Raw genomic sequence first — 27,876 nt, 5'->3', positions numbered from 1 at the left:
TGAAATCCAAGCAATGCTGCTGACAAGAGTCACTCCAGGTGGAAATTTCACCGCTCTCCTAGTCCAAGGTCAGGTTGTGTTCTTGTACCCAGGGCAATCCCAAGACAACGGGCTTCATGGATGTCTGGAAGACATATAAAGTTTTGTCCTCCCTATGGTCACCGATGCACAAGCATATTGGAACCATCCGGGTTTTCAGATATCTTTGAATAGTTCCACAGACTGAGGAGGCCTGAATGGGCTTGGACAAACCTTGGGTAGGAATCTTGAAATGCCAGACAAGGGCTTCATCAATGAAGTTTACGCCTGCTCAAGTACGTGCAGGACGTCAGACTCAGAAACAGAACGAAGGAAGAAGAGGACCTTGGCTGGCGCGGGTTGGGGTCCCCACCAGCAAAGGTAGGCGACGGCGGTGGAGGGCTGGCGGTGTGAGGGGGGTCGAGAGGGTCATTGGCGGGGGGGGGTCAAAGTTGTTGGTGGTAGTGGCAGAGGTGGGCGGGGGGGGGGGCTAAAATGTGCCCCCTCACCTCGGGCTCTGGGACCCCCCTCCTGCAGAAGTCTGGCTACGCCCCTGCCATCCCCAAAGTGCCCCAGAGTGGCGCCACCAACAGCCCATCCCAGCAAGTAAAGCCAAGACACGCCACAAACCCCCGCCCTGGGGTCCTGAGGCACAGCCAAGACCATAACATTTAAGTTTCATGGATGTGATTGTTACCTGAAAATGAACTTGAACTAAGCTTCCATATATGAATTCTGGTACTGCAAAATTGATTTTGAATGTATCACCAGTACTGTTAATTAAGAAAGTGAACATCAAAGTGATTTTTAAGGATAAAAAACATTTAACTACGTCAACTAGCTGTTTGAAAATCCCCCCCCTCCCCCCTCAATGTGCATGTGCTGTTTCACTATGTGCATAGTAAAGCTTCGTTTAGAAGTGGCAATTATAGGGGAGCATTTAAGTTGAAGAAGAAAATGCATGTAGACTATTTTCAAGCCTGTGCATGTTATTTTTCACTAAAAATTAAACATAAAAAAGTATATAAGCAAACATCCATATGAAAACTTGTCCATGTAGCAAGTTTCAAAGCAAAACTTAGTAAGGGACAGCGCTTTAATTCCCAATACATGTGTGGAGGAGCAACCTCGCTACTGCACATATTTGATACTATAATTCTTGTGACCCCTGACGCAGGTGCTGTGCGCTGAACACGGCCCATGTCAGGTCTTTTTTTGAAGATTGTTTTCCAAGCTGTGTGATTAAAGGAACTTTTGTCCCGTATTTGAAGGCTCTTGGTGCTTTCTTTTGATACTCAGCCATGATCAGGGCACAGACCGTAGAAAACTGCCCAGCCACTGGCTTTGTCTTCTCAAATTACTGGGGTTGCCATCTAATCACCTCTAATCTTGTTTGGTTCCATGTCTTCCAAATAGGATTCCTTTGCGATTATCCCATGCATTTTTGAATTGTTACCATTTTCATCTCTACCACCTCCCATGAGAGGGCATTCAAGGCATCTACTCTCCATGAAAAAGTACTTCCTGACGTTATTCTTGAGTCAGTCCCCTTGCAATCTAAATTCATGTCCTCCAGTTCTACCTCCTCTCCTCCTCTGGAAAAGGTCTGTTTGCATATTAATACCTTTCAAATATTTGAATGTCAGTATCATATCACCCCTGTAACTCTTTTCCTCCAGGGTGTACATCTTCAGGTCATCAAGTCTCTCCTCGTACATCTTGTGGCGCAAACCCCATACCATTTTCATCGCTTTTCTCTGAATTGCTTCAAGTCTTTTTATGTCCTTACCAAGATGCGGCCTCCAAAACTGACACAATACTCCAAATAGGACCACACCAATGACTTGTACAGGGGCATCAGTACCTCCTTTCTTATGATGGTTATACCTCTTTCTATGCAGTTTGGCATCCTTCTGGCCGTGGCCACTGCCTTGTTGCATTGTTTTGTCACCTTGAGGTCCTCAGACACCATCACCCCAAGGTCTCTCTCTTGAGCTGTGCATATAAATCTGTCTCTTCCTATTTTGTACATCTCCTTTGGACTTCTGCACTCCAAATGCATCACTCTGCACTTCTTTGCCAGACCTTTGACCATTCTTCTAATTCTTGAAGATCTCTTCTCATGGTTTCTACTTCCTTCAGAGTGTCCACTCTATTGGCCATCTTTGTGTCATCTGCAAAAGGACAAACTTTTCCTTATAACCCTTCGGTAATATCTCTCACAAATATACTAAACAGAACTGGCCCCAGCACCAATCCCTGAAGCACTCCACTACTCACATTCTGTTCCTCTGAGCAAATTCCATTTACCACCACCCTCTATCGCCTTTTGTCAACCAGTTTCCAATCCAGTTCACCATTTGGGTCTTAGTTTAGCCCTCTCAGCTTATTCAAGAGTCTTCAGTAGAATATCAAAAGCTTTGATGAAATCCAAGTAGATTACATCTAGCACATTTCCTTTATCCAGTTCTTTGGTCTCCCAGTCAAAGAAATCAGATTTGTTTGGCAGGATTTTCCTTTGGTAAAGCCATGTTGCCTCAGATCCTACAACCCGTTAGACTCTAGAAAGTTAACTATCTTTTCCTTCAGCAGCCATTCCATTTACCGGCCTGCAGTTTCCCACTTCTTTCCTGTCTTCGCTTTTGTGAAGAGGGACCACATCCGCTTATCTCCAATCCTGCAGAACTTCTCCTGTCTCTAAAGATCTACCCACAGCTGTGAGTAAACTGCCTGCCTGAATGGGCAAAAAACAACAAACTCTGCCTTAACTCAGGCAAAACAGAGATTCCTCGGGTTTCTAACACAAGTGGACAGATACATGACTTCAAAATACTATTTGGGAAATATGAACGCCACCTAAAATCACAGAACAGACATTTTGGGATTCTTGGCATAGACTCTTCACTTACTTTGATCTTGTAAATTCAATCAATCATTAAAAAACTGTTTCTATAACCTACCTCAACTACATAATCTCCCCCCCATATATCACAGTGGTCCATGTCATGATAACATCAATGTAATACGCTGTACATTGATGAAAACAAAATGAATTTGCACCTGCTCCAACTAATTCAAAATGCTACAGCATGACTTTTTGCAAACTGTGTGACCACATCACACCCTTCCTACAAACATATTGCACTGGTAACCAGTACCTTAATGGGCCAAATATAAAACAAATCTTTGATTTTCAAGGTTCTTAGAAAAAATGGGCCAGAGCACTTAAAGAATAAGTTAGCCCTCTACACACTGAGACCTCTAAGGTCCTCTCAAGGACCATCACTATGTGTTCCCTCATCAAAAGAAATGTGACACCTGCCAGCAAGCCATCTCAGGAGTAGCCCCCACACTCTGGAACTCACTCCCAGAGAGGCTATGCCAAACTCAAGACTCTCTCTACTTCAGGGAGCAGGTGAAAGCCTGGGTCTTCTCCCAAGCCTTTAATACATGTGTTAACTATCTACTCATTCCATACCTGGGCAAGTTTACTACATACCCTGCAACACTGACCAGTTCCTCATATCTTATGCAACGCTCTATATAATTTGCCTTCAGTTTTGTTACACACTTATCCTAAAGACTCTGGACTGCCCATCTTCTTCTGTCTATATCTCAACTGAACTTGCCCCCTTGGCTACCTATTAAGATGTTAGCATTATATCTATGTTATTTGAATGTTTTAATGTGTGTCTATTAAGGTATTTCATTTGCAATGTACTGTCATCATGAATATCATATCTATGTTATAATGTTTTTCATGCTGTTAATTATGGCATACTTTGTATTCTGCTGACATTTATCATATTTGTTATATGATTGTTTTACAGTGCTGCTAAATGTTTTTATGTCTGACAGGGTCTTCAGGGAAACGTGTTAAGAATCACACTCGATTTGGCATTATCTATGTGACCACATCTTAGAGGAGTTATTGAGAAAGATTTTTAAGCTTAAAACTCTTTGCAATATATGAGAATTTTTTCTAACTTTTAAACTTTACTGCAGGCTTTTATTTTTCCCTTGTTGGATTACTGTAAAACACTCTTATTAGGACTTGCTCAGAATGTACTTTGTTGCTCAGAATGTGACTGCTCGTTTGATTTCTAAAACATCTCATTATGAACACATTTCATTTGCCTTGAAGCAATTACATTGGCTCCCTATTGTATAGAGAATTTGTTTTAAAGTTCTGACACTGATTTTTAAAGCTTTGCATAACAGTATGTCCTTGTGCATCGCAACCACCATAAAGATTTACAGACCTGCACGGACTTTGCATTCTGCAGATAAAGTCCTCCTTAATGTTCCCTCATTTCAGTCATCAAGTTAGAGAATTATTGATATTCCCTTTTTCTGGTAACTGGCAGATTATTCGCGAGCTAGTACACACCTACTTATATTCAGAGAACTAAAGCCTCCCCCCCCCCCCCCCCCCAGAATGTCTTCACATTGTCTGGAGTAAAGGGCCTGCAAATGTGATGTTTAGAAAGGATTTAATTTATTCTCCGATTGTAATATTTTTGTTTAATTTATACATGTTTTGAACTGATAATGTATGTCACGATTGTTCACTGCCTAGATCTGTAGATGGGTAGGATATATGAAATTTATAAATAAATAAAAAACTATCATATTAGTCCTTGCCATCTCCAAGTTTACCTCATTGATTATATTCATGCTTATATTTGGTCATTTTACTATTGTTATACTATTAACAAAATTGTATGTTTTATGCCAAACTGTACCTGCTGTAGCCTACTTTGGGTGAATCTCTTCAAAAAGGTGGTTAATAAATCCCAACAAACAAACAAATAAATAAATAATCTAACTTATGGCAAATCCATTTATGGGCTAGGCTACAAATGCAACCACTGCACGATTGAGGCATTCAGTACACAGATCCAATCACAATCACGCCCCGCCACCTCCAGTCCCATATTTTAGGCTATCAGTATGTGATGAGTGCTATGCCTTCACCTCTAGATTGTCCTGAGAATAGTAACTTTTGTTATGGTTGTTGGTTCCCATACAATACTATTGCAAAAGGTCTGAAAAGAAAATGGAGAGAACACAGATGCAATGTTAAGATGAGGCAAGTGGTAGATCCCACCCGTCCAAGGACATCCTTCACTGACCAGGAACACCAGGGGCTGGAGATTTATGAGGCGTTCTTGTCCGGGGGATCGGCCAGCTGGACACATTTCAGAATATGAAAACCCCTTACTCATCTCTTACTCTCTGCATTCTCATCCCATTCTTACGTTCATTATCCACACATAGCTCAGACTCTGTATATTTCTCTCCAATACCACTCACAGTGACTTGTCCTTCAGCACTGCCTTCTGACAGGTGACATCCCTATTCTCATATGTGAACTGCTGTTGTCTTCTGAGCTCTCTACATATGCAGCATTTCCAATTAGCAAGGTACCTTTTGTCTCACTCCAGAGCATATGCTATCTAGTGATAGCCTGAGAGCTGGTCTGCAGAGATGGCTGAGTGTTGCCAGCTGCACACCCAGGGCCTTTCCATGCCCCGTACTATAACCATATAGCATACAGTTTAATAGCTTGGGTACAGGAGAGTCTCTAGAATTGGCCAATATAATGCATGCGAGTCCTGCAATGCCAATCACACATCACATGTCATGACACCAACTGGTGATCCATAGAGGTGGTGCAACGCTGAGTGTCCATCCTGACTTTCACTTGAAACCCTGTGGCCCTACTAGAATGCTATCAATATGATATAGAAAGCTGGGCTGGAATGGCAACTGTATTAACTCTTACTTTAAATACATTCACTTACCTTCACTGAAAAAACCCCTGTATGTTTATTTCTTGCTGTCTGGCCAAGCTACTGGAGATGGGCTGGCTCCTCCTGTGTAGGTTTCGAATCCTCCTCTGTGTCTTGCTCTTACACCCTCAGGAAGGGGTAGTCTGCATCTTTTTGCCATATTGTATAGTATGCAGTGTCGTGAATATGTGGCATACTTTGGCTGGGCTATACAGAGGTTCTCCCTTGATTGTTCCAGGCACCAAGTACCAGAAATGGCTTTTCAGCAGGTCAAAAAGGTCCTCTCTCTGATGTTCCTGGTTTGATGGTGGGCCCTATCGTAACACTACTACTGTGGGGGGTCATGAAACCCTCCCCTTGAAGGTAGTCCCTATCATCTGTGTGGGAGAGGCAAAATCAGATGGCAGTCATAATGTGAGAAACAGGATGTGAGCTGTGGTGAGTAGGCATTATAAGGGTGCTTCAGGAAATATGATGGGCACTTAGAGTGGGCATTAAGACATGATAACATGTGCATGTAGAGATGTCTGTGTCGGGTACTGCAGGGCTTACCAAGCAACCAATTGCCAGAATCTGGCCACTCTCAAACTTGGCACAGTTTCCAGAATGGCATGATCCCTAGGAATCTAGGGAAAATATCTGCATTCACTTGCATGTTGAGTGAATGAAAGCCTTTCTGTTACAGTAGGTCTCCTTCCTTCCTCATGGAGGCCTTAAGGGCACAAGTGTGCAATCTATGGGCCACTTCATAGAACTGGGTCATATGTTTCTGCCTCTGATTCACACTGAAGGAAGGATATGTAATTAGAGGTATGGGTGAGAAAAGCCCTCAGAAACTTGGAGATGCACTTTAAGATGGCAGATTGTCTGTGGAGGCCCCAACACAGAGTGGAAACCACTAGTGGTGAAAAAGACTATGGCTGTGGTAACCTTCAGGTGGACCAGCATAGGCTGTGTGGTGGAGAGGCTCTAGCTCCTGGCACAGATGGTGGATGGAAGCCTTATCATAATGGAGTCTGGTCATCTGTGAGGTCTAAGAATTGGGTCCGAGGCCTAGAAATAATCCAATAGGGATGTCTAGTTATGACCTTTCTCTGAATCCCATGTGCCTTATGCAGTAGAGCCTGAACAAACCATTTGTTCGGGTTACTCATGGCTACAGACAACCAAACAGCAGAGACACAACCAGCTAGACGCACCTAGGGACAGAAGACCCAGAGCATTTGAGAGATGCACAGATGGGAGAAGAGGAAAGAACAGTTGAGGATTAACACCCCGGGGGTGGGGGGGGGGGTGTTAGAAGGGAAAATAAGGAGAGGGCACCAAGAAGGGAAATATTTGATAGTCAAGGACAGACCAATGTGGATACAAGGACAAAATCTAGCAACCTGATCTCCTCTAGTCAGCAAAACCACACTCCACAAGACAAGTAAGGTCAGCATCTGTATGTAACTTACAGGAGCTGAAAATGTGCAAGTTTATATGCATCATCCTGCACACTTATATGCCTTGCAAAATGCATTCTATATGTGTAAACCATAGTGCCGCCAATATAGTGCTCCCAACATACCTGTTTTATACATATGGAACTATAAACATAGCTGGCAATTCCATGTATAAATCGCTAATCTTCTAAAATTTCATTTTCCGCTTAGGTGCGATTCACACGTATAAACGCCATATTTTCCATGTGCAAATTGTGTATAAGCCTTTTAACATTAACTTCCTAGCTTATTGCCTTAGATGAAAACTACAGCTCTCATACTTGCCAAAAATGCATGCAGATTTCACAATACACATACTTTTAGCCAGATTTAAAAAGATGTTCTTGGCAGTATGTCCAGTCTGTGGGACAAACATATGAAAATTCAAATGTTCTATGTTGTTTATAAAAATGACCTATTAGAGCCACAGGTACAAAAATACCTGAGCACTTTGTAACAAGAGCTACTTGAAAATTGGTCCCTAATTCTATCACATATTACTATATTTATATCAATAGATTAGTGACACATACTAAGGCTCATCAGAAAGCTTTCTTGTAACTGTTCACTTGTTGAAACCCCCACAAATAAAACTAATTAAAGCTCTGATCTTACCTCAATTTCCTCTGTTCCAGGTATTTTTGCTATACGTTGTGAATACATATCACATGGTATGCCTTCTTCCAGAGGAGCTGGGAAATGCATATTTGTTGGATTTACAATTTCTATCATTTCCTGTTAAGGGCAAAAATTAGTCTTCATGTTAGGACCATGTATTTATTTAAAATTATGTATATACCACAAATTTACAATACCAAACGGCTTACATTATACATGAAATAAATCAAAATTAAGGGCCCCGTTTACTAAGCCATGCTGTAGGCGAACAAACTTTTTATGATTTAGCATTTAGGGCACTGTTTACTAGTTGCGTTGTAGGAGCACTAACTATTTAGCACTTGTTAACGAAAGAGACACCCATTATATTCCTATGTCTCTAGCGTTAGCATGTGCTGAATAAAAAGTTTGCGTGCTTACAGCGCAGCTTAGTAAACAGGACCCTAAATGCTAAATCATAAAACCAATAGAAAACAATCATAAAACATGCCAAAATCTTCAATAAAGCCATCAATTATGCTTATTCAAAAAAGTATGCCAGCACAGAGTCCTTTGTTGGCAAATCAGCCAGTCATTAGCATTATCCCATTGGGACTACACAGTCTGCTTTTCTAGCTCCCAGCTACCATGGGTTGCCATATAATGGCTATCAAGAATCCACTTAGGGAGGGACAATATATCTATCAGGTCCTTAGCTGGTCTGCATCAACAACAGACCATGTCCAACCCAGCCAGCATAAAGCCCATGCTCTTTGAATTCCCTATGTATTTAATGAAATACAAAAATAAATCAATTTTATAAATTTAAAGAACAATGTCTGATGTTCATTGCATGATGAACATGACAATGAACAAATCTGTGTAGCATTTCAAAGCAGAATGTATTTCCTTTCCATATGTAACAAAGGATTTAATCAACTCATTTATTTTGGTACTTATTAAAAGTTAATAGATTGTTCTTTGTTATTTAAACCTGCAAAATAATATAACCTCAACTGCTTTGGTAATAAATAGCAAGGTTTTAAATTCAGCTAAACAAGGTCAATTTGGGTACTCTAAGAACTTCAGAAAATGTGTGGATGTTTGATGGGCATGAGTCTTCCAAAGCATATTGCTTCACATTGCTGTCTGTAGTTAAAGTGAATCATTCATTAATGTTTAAGAATTCTTACATTTTTCCATCCCACAGTCTGTCTCAAATACAATACACATGTGCCAGAATGATTAAAAACAGCATTTCTCTAAAGGAAATTACATTTAAGTGAAGAAGGAAGCACAGGCAAAAATCAACATTATTTATATTCTTGTAGAGTATGGCCAACATTCTAAGATTTTAGGAATATATTTACCGGCCAAACTAACGGCTCCTTTTACTAAGCGGTGGTAAGTCCAACACCGGCTTACCGCTCGCTGTACAGGAAGTACTGCTGGGCTACCGCAGAACTGCAGCGTACCCGGCGATAATCGGGCAGTGCAGCACGCTGTCCAGTTACCGCAGGGCTCCCCCTTGAAATGGCCACATGGCAAGTGCTTTACTTGCCGCCCAGTCAATTCCTGTAGGAAGATGAGACTTCCCTTTTACCAGTTGCAGTAAAAGGAGGCCTCGGTGCGTGTATAAACACGTGCTGACACCAACAGCTTGGTAAAAGGAGCCCTAAATGAGCCTTTTTTGTTATACTTTTCAATTTTATTTTGAATTAGATTCTGGGAAAGGGGAAAACTGTTCCAAAAGGATGGGCTTCACTTTAACAGGCATGGAACCAGGCTGCTGGTGCTAACTTTTTAAAAGTAGAGCAGCTTTTAAACTAGAATGGGGGAGAAAGCCGATAGTCACCCAGGAGCGCATGGTTCGGTGTGGAGTATCTTTGAAGAATACTACTGAATCAGGACATTTAGGGAATCTCAGTAGAGAGGTTTCAACAATGCTGAAAGTAAGCCAGGTGTGCTTAATGAGTGAGCAGGATAAAGGATGCATGTTATCCTCTTCAACTTCTAAGCAGCTTGTAAATCCAAGAAAAAACACAATCTGAAGTGCCTGTATACAAATGCTAGAAGCCTAAAAAATAAGATGGAGAGAGAGAGAGAGTTACAGTATATAGCACTAAATTATGAGGTAGATGGCATTTTAGAGACTTGGTGGAAAGATGACAATCAATTTGCACTGTTTTTACAGGGTACAAATTGTATCGCAATGATAGAGAGAACCAAATCATAGGGGGGTTGCGATATATGTTAAAGAGGGAATTGAGTCAAATAAAATAAACATTCCACATGAAATCACATGGAATCATTATGGATAGAAATTCCATGTGTGAAGGGAAAGAGTATTTTGGAAGGGCTGTAATACCATCCGCCGAGACAGAACAACAGACAGATGAAGAAATGCTTACAGAGATTAGGAAAGCTGGCAAATTGTGCAACATTACAATAATGGGTGATTTCAATTACCCCAATATTGGCTGGATAAATGTTACATCAGGGAGTGCCAAGGAGATAAAATTTCTAGATGTAATAAATGACTGTTTTTTTTTTTTGAGCAACTGATCCAGGAACTGACAAGAGGGGGAGCCATTTTGTATCTGGTCTTTGGTGGCGTACAGGGCATAGTGTAAGAGGTGGCAGACCAGTGACTATAACGTGAATAAGTTTGAGCTACTATCTACAAAGGAAATCTACTGTAGCTGCATTTAATTTTCAAACGGGCAACAATAATAAAATGAGGAAAATAGTTTAAAAGAAGCTAAAAGGATCAACTGCTAAGGTTAGAACACTAAATCAGGCTTGTCATTATTCAAAAATACCATCTTGGAAGCCCAGACTAGATGCACTCCACGTATTTGCAAAGGTGAAGAGAAAACGACAACCAGCATGGTTAAAAGGTGAAGTGAAAGAGGCTATTAGAGCCAAAAGATTGTGCTTCAAAGAATGAAAAATGGACCCAAATGAAAAAAATAAGAAGCAACATAAGCACTGACAAGTCAGATGCAAAGCATTAATAAAGGCAACTAAAAGAGAATATGAAGAGAAACTTGCCGCAGAGAATAAAACGCACAGTAATAACTTTTTCAGGTATATCAGAAGCAGAAAGCCTGCGAGGGAATCTGTGGGACCGTAAGATCAAGAAGGAGCAAGAGGGGTACTCAGGGAGGACAAGGCCATAGCGGAGAAACTGAATGAATTTTTACTTCGGTCTATACAGAAAAAGATGCAAGAGATCTGCCTGTACCGGAAATGGTTTTCAAAGGTGATGATGCAGAGGAACTGAAAGAAATCTCTGTGAACCAGGAAGATGTACTGATCCAAATTGACAAATTAAAGAGTAATAAATCCCCTGGACCAGATGGCATACATCCAAGGATACTCAAAGAACTCAAGCATGAAACTGTTGATCTGCTGTTAGTAATATGTAACCTTCTTATTAAAATTGTCCAGAGTGCCTAAAGATTGAAGGGTGGCCAATGTAACGTTGATTTTTAAAACAGGCTCTGGGGTGATCTGGGAAATTACAGACCAGTAAGCCTGATGCCATTGCAGGGCAATATAGTGGAAACTATTATAAAGAATAAAATTACACAATACATAGATAAATATGGTTTAATGGGGCAGAGTCAGCATAGGTCCAGCCAAGGGAAGTCTTGCCTCAACAACTGGCTTTATTTCTTTGAAAGCATGAATAACGGTGAGCCGGATGATGTAGTATTACCTAGATTTTCAGAAAGCTTTTGACAAAGTACCTCATGAGAGACTCCTGAGAAAATTAGAGAGTCATGGGATAGGAGGCAAGGTTCTAGTGTGGATTAGGAGTTGGTTGTAGGACAGAAAACAGAGGGTAGGGTACGCAGTTTAAGCATGCTGGCTGATTACCACCCGGTTACCGCATGAGACCTTAATGTTAAGTCAATGGGTGGCGGTAAGGTGTCAGGCCGAAAATGGGCACGTACTGGGTTTAATTTTGCTGCACATCCATTTTTGGTCACCAAAAAAAACAAAACAAAAAAGCCTTTTTTTACAGGCACGTTGAAAAATTGACCTCCGCGTGTCCAAAACACATGCCTACACCAGCGTAGGACACTTTTAGGCACACCTTCATAAAAAGGACCCCTCTAATCACCATTGCCTGAGTTTGCTCTTCAAACGTAAGATATTTGACAAAAATTACTCCCAGAATCTTAAGGGATGATTCTAGAGGAAAGTTAGTACCATCAATAAGAAAGAAATTATCATTAACCTCTTTGAACTTGATACAAAATATTATGAATTTGGTTTTCTCCTTATTCATTTTCAGCTTGAAACTGTCAGCCCACTCTTCACTCATATCCAGCCCTCACCTTGCCCTGGAGATTACACATAAATAGTCTCTTCCAAAGGGTACATATACTGTTATGCCATCTGCATAAATTAGAATCCAAATATCAGGGAATTGAACCTGGTTCCCCAGGATCTCAACCCACTGCCAACCATCAAGTAGCAATGGGAACTGAATAGTGGCGTTCCTAGGGGGGCTGACACCCGGGGAGGATCGCCGATGCGCCCCCCCCGGGTGCAGCGCGACTCCCCCCCCCCCCACGAAACGCGACTATCCCCCCTCCCCTTACTCTGCTATCCCTGGTGGTCTAGAGGTACCTCTTCGTCTTCGGGGCAGGAAAGAGCCCCCCTTTCCTGCCCGGAGCGCTGCTGCTAGCTGCCCTGCATCCTGTCCTGTGGTGAGTCCGGCTCTTGGCGTTTCAAAATGGCCGCCGAGAGTTGAAGCAGCCTCGCAAGACTTCAACTTTCGGCGGCCATTTTGAAACGCCGAGAGCTGGACTCACCACAGGACAGGATGCAGGGCAGCTAGCCGCTTCAGGCAGGAAAGAGGGGGCTCTTTCCTGCCCCAAAGAGGTACCTCTAGACCACCAGGGATAGCAGAGTAAGGGGAGGGGAGGGGGGGGAGGAGAGAGATGACAGGGGGGAGGTGAGGGCGTGGAAGGGGCGGGACAGGGGACGTGAAAGGGGCAGCTCCCCTATTTTAGACTCTGGTAGGTGTCTGCAATTTATGAGATTGCTCTATTCCCAGGCAGGCATTTGGGTAGCAGGCTGTAAAGAGTGTCTTCAGGCGATATATTGGCCCGCTGTATGTAAAACGTTGCAGCCACTGGATCATATGGAGTAGAGGAGTGGCATAATGGTTGGTGTAGCGGGGTGGGGAACTTGGTTCAGTTCCAGTGACGTACTAAGGGTGGGGGCGGTCCGCCCTGGGTGCACGCCGCTGGGGGGGGGGGGGGGGGTGCGCGTCTGTCTGCTCCCTCTGCCCCGTTACAGGAAATAACCCGTTCCGGGGCCAGAGTACGAGCGTTGCTGACAGACGCGCAGCACCCCCCCCCCCCCCCAGCGGCGTGCACCCAGGGCGGACCGCCCCCACCCTTAGTACGTCACTGGAACTGAACCAAGTTCCCCACCCCGCTACACCAACCATTATGCCACTCCTCTACTCCATATGATCCAGTGGCTGCAACGTTTTACATACAGCGGGCCAATATATCGCCTGAAGACACTCTTTACAGCCTGCTACCCAAATGCCTGCCTGGGAATAGAGCAATCTCATAAATTGCAGACACCTACCAGAGTCTAAAATAGTACCACTCAGCCCTTCCTAAAATGGGAATGTTTGATAGCACTGGAAGCTTCCCCCCCCCCCAAAAAAAATTTTCTTTTATAAAATATACATATTTAGTGTGTGTGTGTGGGGGGGGGGGCTCACAATAGTTTCAATTTGCTTAACGTTTTCAAAAGTTCACAAAAACTCCTCCCTCCTCCTCCCACACCAAAGAACAGGGTACAGCATCACATTAGAGAGCTAATCCCACCCACCAAAAGTCTAGTCATGTGTTTCTTCTTGAAGGGACAAGCCTAGTGGTGCTACCAGTCTTCATGTTTATAAAGTACAAATGCCACTAAACCTTCTTCCTCAATCAGGCCCTATAATCTGTAAATGATTTGGAGTGAAGGACTCTGTTGTACAATTTCCTTATATTGTGCCAAGAATACCATCGGTGTACAACAATAATTTAGCTTTATCCTTAAACGTAATTTTTAAAGATCATAAACCTGCTCTACTACTGTTTTAGCATCCACAGGGTATCCATAGTTTTGGACTGTTAGCTACAGTATCTTTCTAACTTCATAGGAAAGAAAAACTATTATGACTCATTTTTTTTAAATCAAATGCAATCAATATAAACTACTTGCATTAATTCCAACTGTTTTCACCCAAGTGACTTTAGTTATAAGACTTCAAGGTTCAAACTTTACAACACTAAGAGAGGCATTTTTGATATGACGTCTAAATCTGAATTTGGACGTTTTACAGAAAACGTCCAAATTCTGAACAGAAAAGAAGGTTATTTTCGAAAAAAGAAAAACGTCTATCTTTTTTCCGAAAATACTATGGACGGTTTTTTTTTTGCTCCATTTTGGAAAAAAAAACGTCCAAGTGCAAAACGTACAAAATCAAGCCATTGGGATGAAGGAGGAGCCAGCATTTTTAGTAGACTGGTCCCCCTGACATCCCAAGCACAGCAATAAGGCACCCTAGGGGGCACTGCAGTGGACTTCATAAAATGCTCCCAGGTACACATCTGACCATTGTTCCCTTACTTTGCTGAACCCCCAAAACCGACTAACTCCAACTGTACACAACTACCATAGCCCTTAAGGATGAAAGGGGCACCTACATGTGGGTACAGTGGGTTTCTGATTAGTTTTGGAGGGCTCGCAGTTTCTTCCACAACTGTAACAGGTAGGGAGAGGTAGGAGGCTGGGTCCACCTGTCTGCAGTGCACTGCAACCACTACTAGGTTACTCCAGGGACCTGCATGTATTCTGATGGACCTGAGTATAACATCTGAGGTTGGCAAGTAATGTTTTTCATCACAATTTCTGGGGGTGGGAGGGGGGTTAGTGACCACTGGGGGAATAAGGGGAGGTCATTCCTGATTTCCTCAAGTTGTCATGTGCTCATTTAGGGCACCTTCTTGTGCCTTATTCATAATAAAAACAGGTCTAACTCAAAACATCTCAGTTTTTGTTTTGTTCCATTATGGCTGAAAAACATTTAAGTCTTAGGAATGCCCAAGTCCCATCCTGATCACGCCCCCTTGAGATTTGGACGTACTTCTGACGGACTTCATAGAAAATCATCTAATAATAGGTTTCGAAAATACTGATTTGGACGTTTTTGTAAGAAAAACGTCCAAATGCAGACTTATGTCACTTTTTAGATGTTTTTTTTTCTCTTTTGAAAATGAGCATGTCATTGGCTCATTTTCAAAGTACATAGACTTATAAAGTTCCATAGGTTACTATGTAACTTTCTAAGTCTATGAGATTTCAAAAAGTAAGCACCATTATTTTAAAAAAACCTGCTAACTGTGCTGAAAAGCATTAGGGAAAAAAAACTCCAAAAATACACACAAAAAAACCCCACCGCTACTGTATATACACCTTAGTGAACATACTTTACTTCTGCCAAAATTCTCACTTTTTTCTCATGTTTGCTTAATAATATTGTAAAATTTAGCATATACAGTTTGAAGTCACTTACAACCCCTATCCTTTGAGGAACTGCATTCTTTTCAAAGGTTCACATAAAATTTCCCGCTGAAGTAATTTCATTTTAATTTAAAGACAATGAAATACTACAAAACTGAAACAATATTTAGATGCTGAAATTATATTGATATGCAATACCTGAAGATTCAGCCTGTTCTAAATTTATACTGAAAAACAGCACCTCTTACTGAGGTAAGAATGAATTATTGGCTTGTAGACGAAGTTCACTTAGCTGACAATATTGTTCATACTGATTTATTATTCTTATGTAATGATTCTGAAATGATAAGCAAAACAGAATTAGTACATATCTTATGTAGTTTTGAATCTGTACTCATAGTATCTACTGAGGGAAAATGCAGCAAAATTATGAATGCAGAAGTTTATTATGGTCTGCATATTTATCAGAAATTATGGCATTGCAACATATAAATTTATTCCATTTTAATACATCTGATGTTATTTTGACAGACCCATCTTTCCACTGATGTTACAGAAATCTGTTTGCCAGATAATGGAGAAAAACTCATTTCTAATCAATTAAAACAGGGACTACGATAGCAGATAAAGAGGGAAGGCTATCAAATCTGTCCTATTTACTTTCTGCAGTAAAGTCACAGATTCCGTGCAAAATCATATTCAAACATTATTCCAGAGTGTACCTCATGAAAGGTTACAGAGGAAATTGGAGGGTCATGGGATAGGAGGAAATGTCCTATTGTGGATTAAAAACTGGTTGAAGGATAGGAAACAGAGAGAGGGGTTAAATGGGCAGTATTCACAACGGAGAAGGGTAGTTAGTGGGGTTCCTCAGGGGTCTGTGCTAGGACTGTTGCTTTTTAATATATTTATAAATGATTTAGAGATGGGAGTAACTAGCGAGGTAATTAAATTTGCTGATGACACCAACTTATTCAAAGTCGTTAACTCGCGACAGGATTGTGAAAAATTACAGAAGGACCTTACAAGACTCTGGGCGGCTAAATGGCAGATGACGTTTAATGTGAGCAAGTGCAAGGTGATGCATGTGGGGAAAAAAGAACCCGAATTATAGCTACGTCATGCAAGGTTCCACGTTAGGAGTTATGGACCAAGAAAGGGATCTGGGTGTCGTCATCGATAATACACTGAAACCTTCTGCTCAGTGTGCTGCTGCGGCTAGGAAAGCGAATAGAATGTTGGGTATTATTAGGAAAGGTATGGAAAACAGGTGTGAGGATGTTATAATGCCGTTGTATCGCTCCATGGTGCAACCGCACCTTGAGTATTGTGTTCAATTCTGGTTGCCGCATCTCAAGAAAGATATAGTAGAATTGGAAAAGGTGCAGCGAAGGGTGACTAAAATGATAGCGGGGATGGGACGACTTCCCTATGAAGAAAGACTAAGGAGGCTAGGGCTTTTCAGCTTGGAGAAGAGACGGCTGAGGGGAGACATGATAGAGGTATATAAAATAACGAGTGGAGTGGAACAGGTGGATGTGAAGCGTCTTCACGCTTTCCAAAAATACTAGGACTAGGGGGCATGCGATGAAACTACAGTGTAGTAAATTTAACACAAATTGGAGAAATTTTTTCTTCACTCGACGCATAATTAAACTCTGCAATTCGTTGCCGGAGAACGTGGTGAAGGCGGTTAGCTTAGCAGAGTTTTTAAATGGGTTAGACGGTTTCTTAAAGAACAAGTCCATAAACCACTACTAAATGGACTTGGGAAAAATCCACAATTCCAGGAATAACATGTATAAAATGTTTGTACGTTTGGGAAGCTCGCCAGGTGCCCTTGGCCTGGATTGGCCGCTGTCATGGACAGGATGCTGGGCTCGATGGACCCTTGGTCTTTTCCCAGTGTGGCATTACTTATGTACTTATGGGTGTGCCCCCTTTGAGACTTCATGTTCTAGAATTTCCTTTCCATAGAAAAATATTTGCTTCTTGTGCATTATTTATACCATTGAAGTATTTGAATGTCTCTATATCCCCTCTCTTCTCTTCACTAGAGTACATGTATTTCCTTATCTCTTATTTTGTGCAGATACTGTACAATTATGGTAGCAGTTCTCCGGACTGCCTCTGCTAAATTTCTGCTGGGGTCACAGCTTCCCTAAGATGGGCTGCAGTAAGAACACTATAGGGAAAATCCATTTATGGGGAGAGAGGATTCAGTATGAAATAGTTGTGTCAGAGAACTTGTATTCTCTGTTTTACTGTTCAAGAGAACAGTAGAGGATTACAGACCCATCACCCACTTCAATTTCAACTCGAGTTGATAGTGCCTTGAACTTATTGCCATCTGCAAGCAGTTTTGGTCAATGGTATGAAATCGGTTGGCGATCACAGTCCATTTTCCCATGGACATATTTTATTTTATTTACTTAAGGGCCCTTTTACAAAGCTGTGTTAAGTGCTAACATGCACCTAACACAGAAACAAAAAGTAGACTACTGTGGGTTGAACTACAGTGTCATGTGGTAGTTTTGGAATGTGCATGTGCTAAACATGCTCTAAAAAGCTTTCTTTTTTTTGAGGGGGTGTGCCAGGGGCAGAAAGTGGGTGTTCCAGTGATAACCAGTTAGTGCATCGAGTGTACGAATAACAAAGGAGTCCTTACCGCCTACAACATAGAAGGCGGTAGGTGCTCCTGCAATAATTTAATAAAAATGGTCATGTACTAATGGCAACATTAGCGTATGTAATACAAAAGTTGACCACCAAGGTGGAGGAGCAGAAACCACTACGGACGTAACAAGACAGGCAAGAGAGTAGTGGAGTCAACAAGACTCTTCCAAGAAAGCCAAGGAGATGAAAGCAGTCATACACAGTTTATTCCTTAAAACTGACTCGACACGGCACAGTGTTTTGGCAAGGTGTCTGCTTCAGGAGTCTAAGTAGATGGCAAAACCCACTAACTGCAAGTAAACTTCTAAAAGACACTAAAAAAAAAAAGATGCAGTCTTTACAAAGACTGTACACCTAAATAGCTAAAATAGCGAACTGCCGTAAAGACAACACGGTCGTTAGAACCACTACTGATACAATAGAGAAGAGGAGGAACTATAATCACCGATAGGAAAGAAAGAGAGGTGTGTCCTGAGGACTGGGTTGAAAACCCCTGATCTAAGCATTGGACATTATGGTAAACAGATTTCAAAGGATAGATTTTACAGTTTAACCACTGTCCTAAGGCAACAGTGCTTTTCCACCACTATTAGGCAGTACATATAGCAACTAATAACAAACTCCATGATTAAGTCACTAAAGGGCCCTTTTAAGTGTCCTACACGTGTCAATTTTGAACTACCACCCGGCTATCGCATGGCCAGGGCGGTTATTTCATTTTCTATGCGCGCCTACATGCCCCAGAAAATTTCTGGCATGTGACACTAACCGGGCAGTAATCGGTATTGTACACACACTGACGATTACCACCCGGTTAACGCGTGAACCTTACTACTAAGTCAATGGATGGCGGTAAGGTCTCAGGGCCAAAATGAACGCGTGCCAATTTTCATTTTGCAGGACGCCCATTTTTGACCCTAAAAATAAAAGGCCTTTTTTGCAGGTGTGCTGAAAAATGGACCTGCGTGTGTCCAATACACATATCTACTACTACTACTTAACATTTCTAAAGCGCTACTAGGGTTACGCAGCGCTGTACAATTTAACATGGAAGGACAGTCCATGCTCAAGGAGCTTACAATCTAAAAGACAGGTGTACAATCTAAAGACAAGTGTAGAGTCAATCTGATAGGGTATACTATATTTCTCGAAAGGTTAGGTGCCGAAGGCAGCATTGAAGAGGTGAGTTTTAAGCAGAGATTTGAAGATGGGTAGGGAGGGGGGCTGGGCGTAGGGGTTGAGGAAGATTGTTCCAGGCATAGGGTGAGGCAAGGCAGAATGAGCAGAGCCTGGAGTTGGCAGTGGTGGAGAAGGGTACTGAAAGGAGGGATTTGTCCTGTGAGCGGAGGTTACGGGCGGGAACATAGGGGGAGATGAGGGTGGAGAGGTAGTGAGGAGCCGCAGACCAGGTGCATTTGTAGGTAAGGAGTAGAAGCTTGAATTGTATGCGGTATCTGATCGGAAGCCAGTGAAGTGACTTGAGGAGAGGGGTGATATGAGTATATCGGTTCTGGTGGAATATGAGACGTGCGGCAGCGTTCTGAACGGATTGAAGGGGGGGATAGATGGCTAAGTGGGAGGCCGGTGAGGAGTAAGTTGCAGTAGTCAAGGCGAGAGGTAATGAGAGCGTGGACGAGAGTTCGTGTGGTGTGCTCAGAGAGGAAAGGGCAAATTTTGCTGATGTTGAAAAGGAAGAAGCGACAGGTCTTGGCAGTCTGTTGGATATGCGCAAAGAAGGAGAGGGAGGAGTCGAAGATGACTCCGAGGTTGCGGGCAGATGGGACGGGGAGGATGAGGGTGTTATCAACTGAGATAGAGAGTGGAGGAAGAGGAGAAGTGGGTTTAGGTGGAAAGACGAGGAGCTCGGTTTTGGACATGTTCAGCTTCAGGTGGCGGTTGGACATCCAGGCACAGTCCATTTACTTTGAATGGGCTGTGTCGGCATAGCCGAGCACGTTAGTAAATAGGGGGGTATGTTTCAAAATGAAATTTACAACAACAAAAATACACACCTGATTCATTAAGAGTCAGTAATACGAGTACCTGATGAAGTCGAAGGGGGATAGATTCCAAAGTAATCTACGGAAATACTTGTTTACAGAATGGGTGGTGGATACGTGGAATGACTTCTGGTGGCGGTGGTAAAGATGAGGACTGTATCTTCAACAAGCATGGGGGACAGGCATGTGGGTTCTCTTAGGGGAGGAAGAGATAGCAGATGATATGGATGGGCAGACTAGATAGAAAATGACGGCAGATAAAGGCTGTTTGGCCTATGATTCAAAATGGATAACTAAAATTATATGATTCAAGTCTTGTACCTTGTTATCTGTGTATTGAGACTTCATATGGCACAAAAGGATGAATCTGTCATTTTTATTAGTTGATTCAACACCTTTGGTGAGCAATAAACAGCCATACAGGAAGCTTAAATTCACTCACACAAAAGGAGAGTACATTTTAAAGCTATTTCAATAGGTAAAACAGTTTTCAAAGGAATTCTCTGCAGGTAAATAGGTGTTTAACATGGAGAAGGAGTCCTCTGAAAAACTGTCTTCCATTTTTCAAAAGGCAAAAAGGTGCTGGGGACAGGACTGGGGTATGCCAGGAAAAACATACAACACTTTTTGCAGATTTACTCACATATACTGCACCTGCAAAGCATGCAAGGTAGATCCTTGCGTCAACAGCCACAATATCCATGGACCTGCAACCGAGCTGGAAATTTCCCTTATGTTTTGAAGTGGTCCTGTTCTTCTCTATAAATTCTCTTATTATTTACATTTGAAATGTACCAACAAGGCTATTTTTTACTTCTTCTCTTGGTGACTTGAGTTTACGCCTTCTTTCCCACATTTGCTATATTTGCTCAAGTGTATCTATTTTTGGTTGTCAAAAATTGGAGAGTATAAGAACAGCAAACATAAATGCAACAAAGACAGGAAATGTTAATCCTGTTTTAAAGATCAGTGCCCTTCCTTTAATTATAAAGTCATTTCCTCAGAAAGGGACAGAGAGAGAAAAAAAACAATTTTTTTTAACATGATTTGTAAAATGTAGACATAATTTTATAGTTAAGTTCTGCACTAAAAAACTAACAGATTCACTCTGGCTTCACAAAATGAAAACATTAGCAAAACATTCTTGAAGTATCTTCACATATATATTTGAATCACTTCAAAATAAAACCAAGCTTCTAACCTGTAGCAGGTGCGTTAGGGCTTCAAGTCACATTAAAGGGCTCTAATGCAGCTTGTCTTGTCCTAATATGACAATATTTAGGTCACCGCGGATTACACAGTAATGAGATATAAAACAAATTCACATAAAGCAGATCACTACTACGTAAAGAACCATAATGCGACTTACAGTGAACATTGGATACATACTGAAATTGCATTATGGACATCAAAGTAACTCCAGCCAAAAGTTGGGTTTATTTTACCATTCAGGGAGCATCTGGTCGCCAAGACACAGCCTGATGCTCCAGGGTAGCATCAATGAGGGCTTGCAGTGCTTCACTTGCCACCACCTCCCCCCCCATCCCCGATGATCTACAAGCCCCTCTCGATCACCGCCACCCCTCAGAATCAAAAGCCCCCCAATACAAAACCACCCCATCAGACCCCCTCCCACCCCTACTGTACTCTCCCTCTACTCCAGGGTCCTACCAGGAAATCCCTTGTGGTCTGGTGGGTCCATGGGCAGTAGCAATCTCCAGTCAGTCCTGCCTTTGGTGGCACCTCCTCAGAAAATGATGCTCCTAGCAGAATTCTTATGGTACTGATCTCTAGCGGTAATACTGTGATAATACCGCTAGTGGTACCATTTTCTGGGGTGGTGCCACCAAGAACAGGAGCAACAAAGACTTGCTGTTGCCCTGGACCCAATGGACCATTAGGGAATGCCCAGAGTACCGTGGAGGTTAGGGGTCTGATGAGCGGGTCTTGTGTTTCGGAGGGTGCATCTGATGGGGGGTGCTTGTGATCCAGGGGGGTTGGTGGTGTGCGTGGGAATTGTAGATTCTGATTGGGGGGGTGATCAATGAATGGCGGTGGATGAAGCACTGTGAGCATTTGTTGATGTGGCCCGGGAATAGAACCAGTTGGTGACTCCCTTGGTAATTAAAGGGGTGGAAAAAGCTCATCTTTTACTGCACCTTGATAACTTCCCCACTACAAGTCCTCACAGATGAACGTCTTCATCCAATGGTAATACCAGGCTTACTGGGATCAAACAAGGGCTTTAGTCCGCTCCAAACAGAAGAGCAAGGATCATTTGCAATTCAAAGTGTGTGAGGAATTTTCACTTTTGTGGACATGAGGAAAAGGGAAAAATGTTGTCAGGATGACTGACTGATTAAGATATAAATTTGACACCACCTTAGGAAAAAACTACCCTATTACTGAAAAGCTTGGTGTACAGTAGATTGGACACTAAAGCACGGAATTCGCCAACTCTGCATGATGAAATAACCAATGAAAAAAAGATCCTCCAGGCTTCAGGCCACAAGAGTGACGTGGCTTAGATGGAGCTTTCATTGGCTGGATGAGAGCAAATTTGAAGTGGTTTAATAAGAAGTTTCAATAACAGCAAGCCTTGCAAAAGGCAAACAATTAGAAGCTGCCCAGAGATAGCCTTACCTTCTAAATAGTAATAAGTGCCAACTACTGTCAGGTGAACGTAATGGAACTGGGTTTAAAATATGACTCTGTCACTTGTAGAGGATACTCGAGCAGCTTTTGTGTGGGACAGAAAAAAAAGGGGGGCTTTCTGTCACACCAAACGTTTTACGCTTAAACCATAACATCTCCGAGTGGAGAAATTGATAGATGCCAGAATGACCTGTAATATGACGCAGATCCTGGATTGCTAAAGCTACTCATTCAACAGCCAAATTGTGACAGAAATGCTGGGATGCAATAGCATTACTTGGCCCTGCTTGATCAGCATTGGGGAATATTCTTCTTATGGAAAGTTCTAGACAGAAGGACTCAACTTGCTTCAACCAGTAGGGGGCTAAGAGAATTATGATTCCCTGATCGTGCCTCAAATGAACAGGAGGATGTGTGTACAGATGCTCCCCTCTTAAGAACTTAAGAATTGCCATATTGGGTCAGAACAAAGTAAATCAAAACTAATATCCTAACAGTGGCCAATCCAAGTCACAAGTATCTGGTAGAGTCCCAAAAGTAGATAATTTATTTATTCACATTTATTACTTGTTTCTAATAAAAACCTCAATGGGATGTAAAAAAACAAACTAAAAATATATATATCAAATATTACAACAGAGGAAGAAATTAAAAAAAAAATAGATAAATCCACTGAACAAAGAAGGAATAACCTAATCAATCTGGACACCTTTTACAAAACCATGCTAGCAGTTCCCACGTGGCAAATGAGAGGAAGCCCACAGGAATTGAATGGGCTTCCTCTCATTTGCCACACCGAGAATCGGTAGTGTGGCTTTGTAAAAGAGGCCCTCTGCTAATCACCTAATTTTCTCACCACCATATGCCAGTCTCCACAACCAATATTTACTCTTAATGGAATCACAAATAGATTCTTCTTCAACCCGTTTAGGTAGTTGATTCCAAAAGAATGGGGCCATCACCAAAAATGCTCACTTACTAGTAATCTGAAAGACTGGCTCTTTACTGGAAGGTACATGATATAGATCTCAATTTACTATCCGATTGATAAGGCACCATAAGATCAGAAACACTGCTCTAAAAATCCTAGCCAAAATCTTAAAATTCTTCACTGCTCAACTGTTAACTAATGAAGAGTCTTCAATAATGAAGAAATATGTTGTGATTTTCAACAAGCCACTATTTTGCAACATTTGGATGCAATGGACTAACTTCAGTAAATTGCACCCAAATTTGGGTGCTGGAAAAAAACGTCTATAAAAAGACATGCAAGTTGAATGCCCTAACTAGTCCATATCCGTCCCATGGCCACATTCCATTTCAGTTATGCGCTAAAGGATTTACATGCACATCTTTGTAGAATAGCAATTAGCAAGATGGACATGCAATTCAAAATTGGTGCTAATAGGCTTGTTACTCAATTAAATTGTGCGCTCAAATTGGGAATGTGCTCGAATTTGTACACACAGTTTTAAACGCCATTTATAGAATTATCCTGAATATAACAATTTTTTAAGATAGCCCCACTAAAAAGGACATTACCATAGACAATTCTTGATACAATCTGAATGTGACTCGCCTTTATCAAACTTTTTGTACTCAAGTAAACCCAAAGATGTTTAATCATCCATAAAAAATAAAGTACTACTTTACCAACAGAGAGAGATATACTTTAAATTATAAATTTGAATCTAACCAAACGCCCACATTTCTTACAGAATGTTTCAATGACAAATGTTCTCCACAAATCCTGAGGTGTAACACACCCCTCCCCATCCAAAGAATCTCAGATTTCTTGACATTCTAAAAAAAAATGATGATCTTTAGCCAGCAGGCAACCTTTTCTAAACTCACACTGATTTCAGCAATAGCCTCCTGGAAGGACTTTCTATTAAGGGCAAGAATCAATCTGATTGATATTCAGCTGATGTGTTAGTATTTTTGCTTTTAAACACTGACCACCATGGGCAGAATTAGCTCTATATATTCAATTCTGGGCCCTATCTGGGCACTGACATTGAATAATTGGGGGCCAATTCTTGCTATGGAAGCCGCAGGAGCATATGCGGGTTCTGGCTGATATTCAGCCATGTCTGCTATAAGACACATATGAATTCCAGCGGAATATTGGCTGGGACCTGCATAAGGGTTTCTAGCCAGGTCCCGGCCCCTGTTACAATTTTAATCCTACCTCCCAACCCCTAGAACATTAGGAAAACCCTGCTTCTGATCATCCTCCCTCCCTTTCCATGGAACAACATGAACCCTCCTTCTTCTGATCCTCCCTCCCTGTCCCAGAAGAAAAACCAAGGTCAGGCCCAAGCCCAAGCTCCCTCACCCACAAGGCCCCATGGTCATACCTCTAATATCCCAGTGGTCTAGGGGATCATAGTGACTGGAGCGATGCCCTCTCTCTCCGGTCCACTGAAAGTCCAGCCTCAAAATTGCCATTATGAGATTGCCACTAGGGGTCACAGCGACCATTTTGAGGTCTGACCTGCATTGGTCAGGAATGAGAGAGCATTGCTTCTACTCGTATGACCCCCTAGACCACCTGGGATATTAAAGGTATGACCGTGGGGCCCTAGGGGGTGGGGTGGAGAACCAAGAATTCCTCATGCTGCTACTCGGAAGTTAAAAAGGAAATCGGCTAATATTCTCAGACCAGCTTTAGAATTATAGCTCAATCTATTCTACTTCTAGAATTAGATTATTGCAATTGTATTGTAACATTACAATTAAACTTCAAAAAAGTTTGCAATTGTTGCAGAATACCGCTGCCAGATTGATTTTTAGAAAAAGTAAATTTGACAGTGTTACCCCACTCTTGGCTAATTTTCATTGGCTCCCTATAAACACGTCTGCAGTATAAAATTAGCTTGCTTAGTTTTTAAATCTCTCTATGGTCAAAATTCAGAGGAAGTCACTAAATTACTTGCTATTCCTGCTTATAGACATAACTCTCACTTTTTGCAAACTAAGAAATATTCGATTAAAGCTTTTTATGATCATTTATTTTCTTATCAAGGTGTTAGAACTTGGAACACCTTACCTTGACAATTAAGACAAATTCCATTCTATATTTTAGAAAAGCTTTACAAACATATTTGTTTGTGGAAAAGACTATGATATTTGTAGATAACTGAATATCCCTCAGATGTTGAAGCTATCTTTACTGAAACCTGTTACAACTCCTATTAGGAATGTGGGTGGATATGCATTGAATAGAATAGTTTATGTAAATGCTGATTAAGGGTATTTAGGATTCAAGCGAGAAGCTGTGCAGCCCAGGGTCCGATTGCTACCTTGACTTGTGTGGTTGTATGACACCTCTCATGGGTCAAAGCACTATTAGATCCTTGGGTGGCAAAGGAGGATGCAGCTGCATGCTATTACTAGTGCTCTTCTCCTCTTCCTAGGCCATATCAGTGTGGGAAGGGGATGCAGGGACCATGTATGTGTGAAATGGGGGATAGGGATGTTTGTATAAAGGAGCTGGGGATATGATAAATGAGCTGGTGAAACAGAGTTCAGAAAGGAGAATCAGGGTCAAGATGAACATCAGGTAACTATAGTCAAATTTTTTTTTTATGAAAATGTGCATCAACCATGAGGTAAACAATACAAGGCTATATAAGATACATACAACCAACCCCCTTTTCTGCTCATAAAACAGGATTAATAAATGGAAAGTTTCATAAATTTACATCTATTATGGGGAGTTATTGTACCTTTGGAGTAAAACAGAGAGAAAGATGAACCAGCTCATAACTGCTTTCTGTATGTGTTGAAAAGCATTAAAAAGAATGAATGAAAAACAAAGTAATAATGAAATCCACTTTTTTTTTTAATTGGCTGCCACTTAATTACCGTTGGCTATCAGATTCCTCTCCTTTTCTTAGCCAAAGCAGGCCTTCATGTATCTTAATTATGCTACCTATGTTTTTTTCTTTCAGGTATTCGTGAACAGTTTATAAGCAGATGAGGGGGGAAGGGGAGACTGTTCTGTGCACATTCCCTATGGGTGCCTTGATGTGCTTCATAACCTGCCCCCCCCCCCCATACTTCTCTATTCATCACGTTAGATACTTCTTGATCTGGCTCATATTCCTACTGGGTCTTGGCCTTATTCTTGCCTTGCCCCTTGTTGGTGAGTACCTTACACTTGTTTCTCCATTGAGGTTCTTCTGCTTTCTGGTTCTCTCCTTGGGTTCTAGATTCAAACAGCCACCAGCATCGGAGGTCTCAACCCAGAGGAAAGGTGGCTGCTACAGCTGGAAGAACCTGCCATATCTTTCCCTGAACCTGGACGACCACATCCTGTGGGGATCCAGTTCCTGTACCTAGCCTGCCCACTACACCTGGATCTTTTCTAGTAACAAGAACCATCACATCCTTTACTAAAGTTCTCTCCCATTTTATGTCTATGAGAAAAGAACTTAGCAAACAGGACCCATAGATTGGTGAATTGTTTAAAATCTTGCTAATTGAACCTATCAGGTAACAATACAGCTTTTACTGCATAAATGAAGCTCCTCTTAATTGATCCCACATAGTTTGAAAATTGCCTCCTTTGTAACATAAACATATGCTTCCTTTCTATGTTGCAGTTTATTTCAGCACTATAAGCTGTATCAGTTTATTTTCTACTGTCCACATGGTGTAATGCCTTCCTACTGTTTACAACTGGAAGTGTAATAAAGAACCCTCATGCAATCCAGAACTCTAGCCTAATAATGCTTCTAAACCAGGACACACCAGCCATTCAGATTTTTATGATAGCCACAATGAATATATATGAGATAATACACACAAATCTCTCTCATACATATTCTTTGTGGATACCATGAAAACCTGAATGGATGGATGTGTCCCAAGGACTGGGTTGATTTGGGTGGGCAACTACAGTCCTGGAAGGCCACAACCCAGTCGGGGTTTCAAGGTTTCCACAAAGAATACGCATGAGATTGATTTGCATATACTGCTTCTACTGTATGCAAATAGATCTCATGCATATTTATTGTGGAAATCATTGAAACCCCAACTGGGTTGTGGCCTTCCGGGGGACAGTGGTTGCCTACCCCTGCATTATTAACTGTGAAA

At 41.7% G+C, this 27,876-nt stretch overlaps 1 protein-coding gene across 4 annotated transcripts in view; it reads right to left on the bottom strand.

Annotated features, from left to right (window-relative positions):
* CABCOCO1 (ciliary associated calcium binding coiled-coil 1) overlaps nt 1–27,876 on the bottom strand; it is a 165,753-nt gene that overhangs the window by 67,938 nt on the left and 69,939 nt on the right. For all 4 annotated transcript variants that reach the window (XM_030204840.1, XM_030204837.1, XM_030204838.1 and 1 more), the window contains one exon: nt 7,913–8,032. In XM_030204840.1, the coding sequence (XP_030060700.1) occupies nt 7,913–8,032 (120 nt within the window). The remainder of the gene's footprint in view (nt 1–7,912; nt 8,033–27,876) is intronic.

This window comes from Microcaecilia unicolor, chromosome 5, assembly GCF_901765095.1.
Source record: "Microcaecilia unicolor chromosome 5, aMicUni1.1, whole genome shotgun sequence".
Classification (NCBI taxonomy): Eukaryota; Metazoa; Chordata; class Amphibia; order Gymnophiona; family Siphonopidae; genus Microcaecilia; species Microcaecilia unicolor.
The sequence above is the reverse complement of the archived record's forward strand: the minus strand, read 5'-3'. Positions and strand labels throughout refer to the sequence as shown.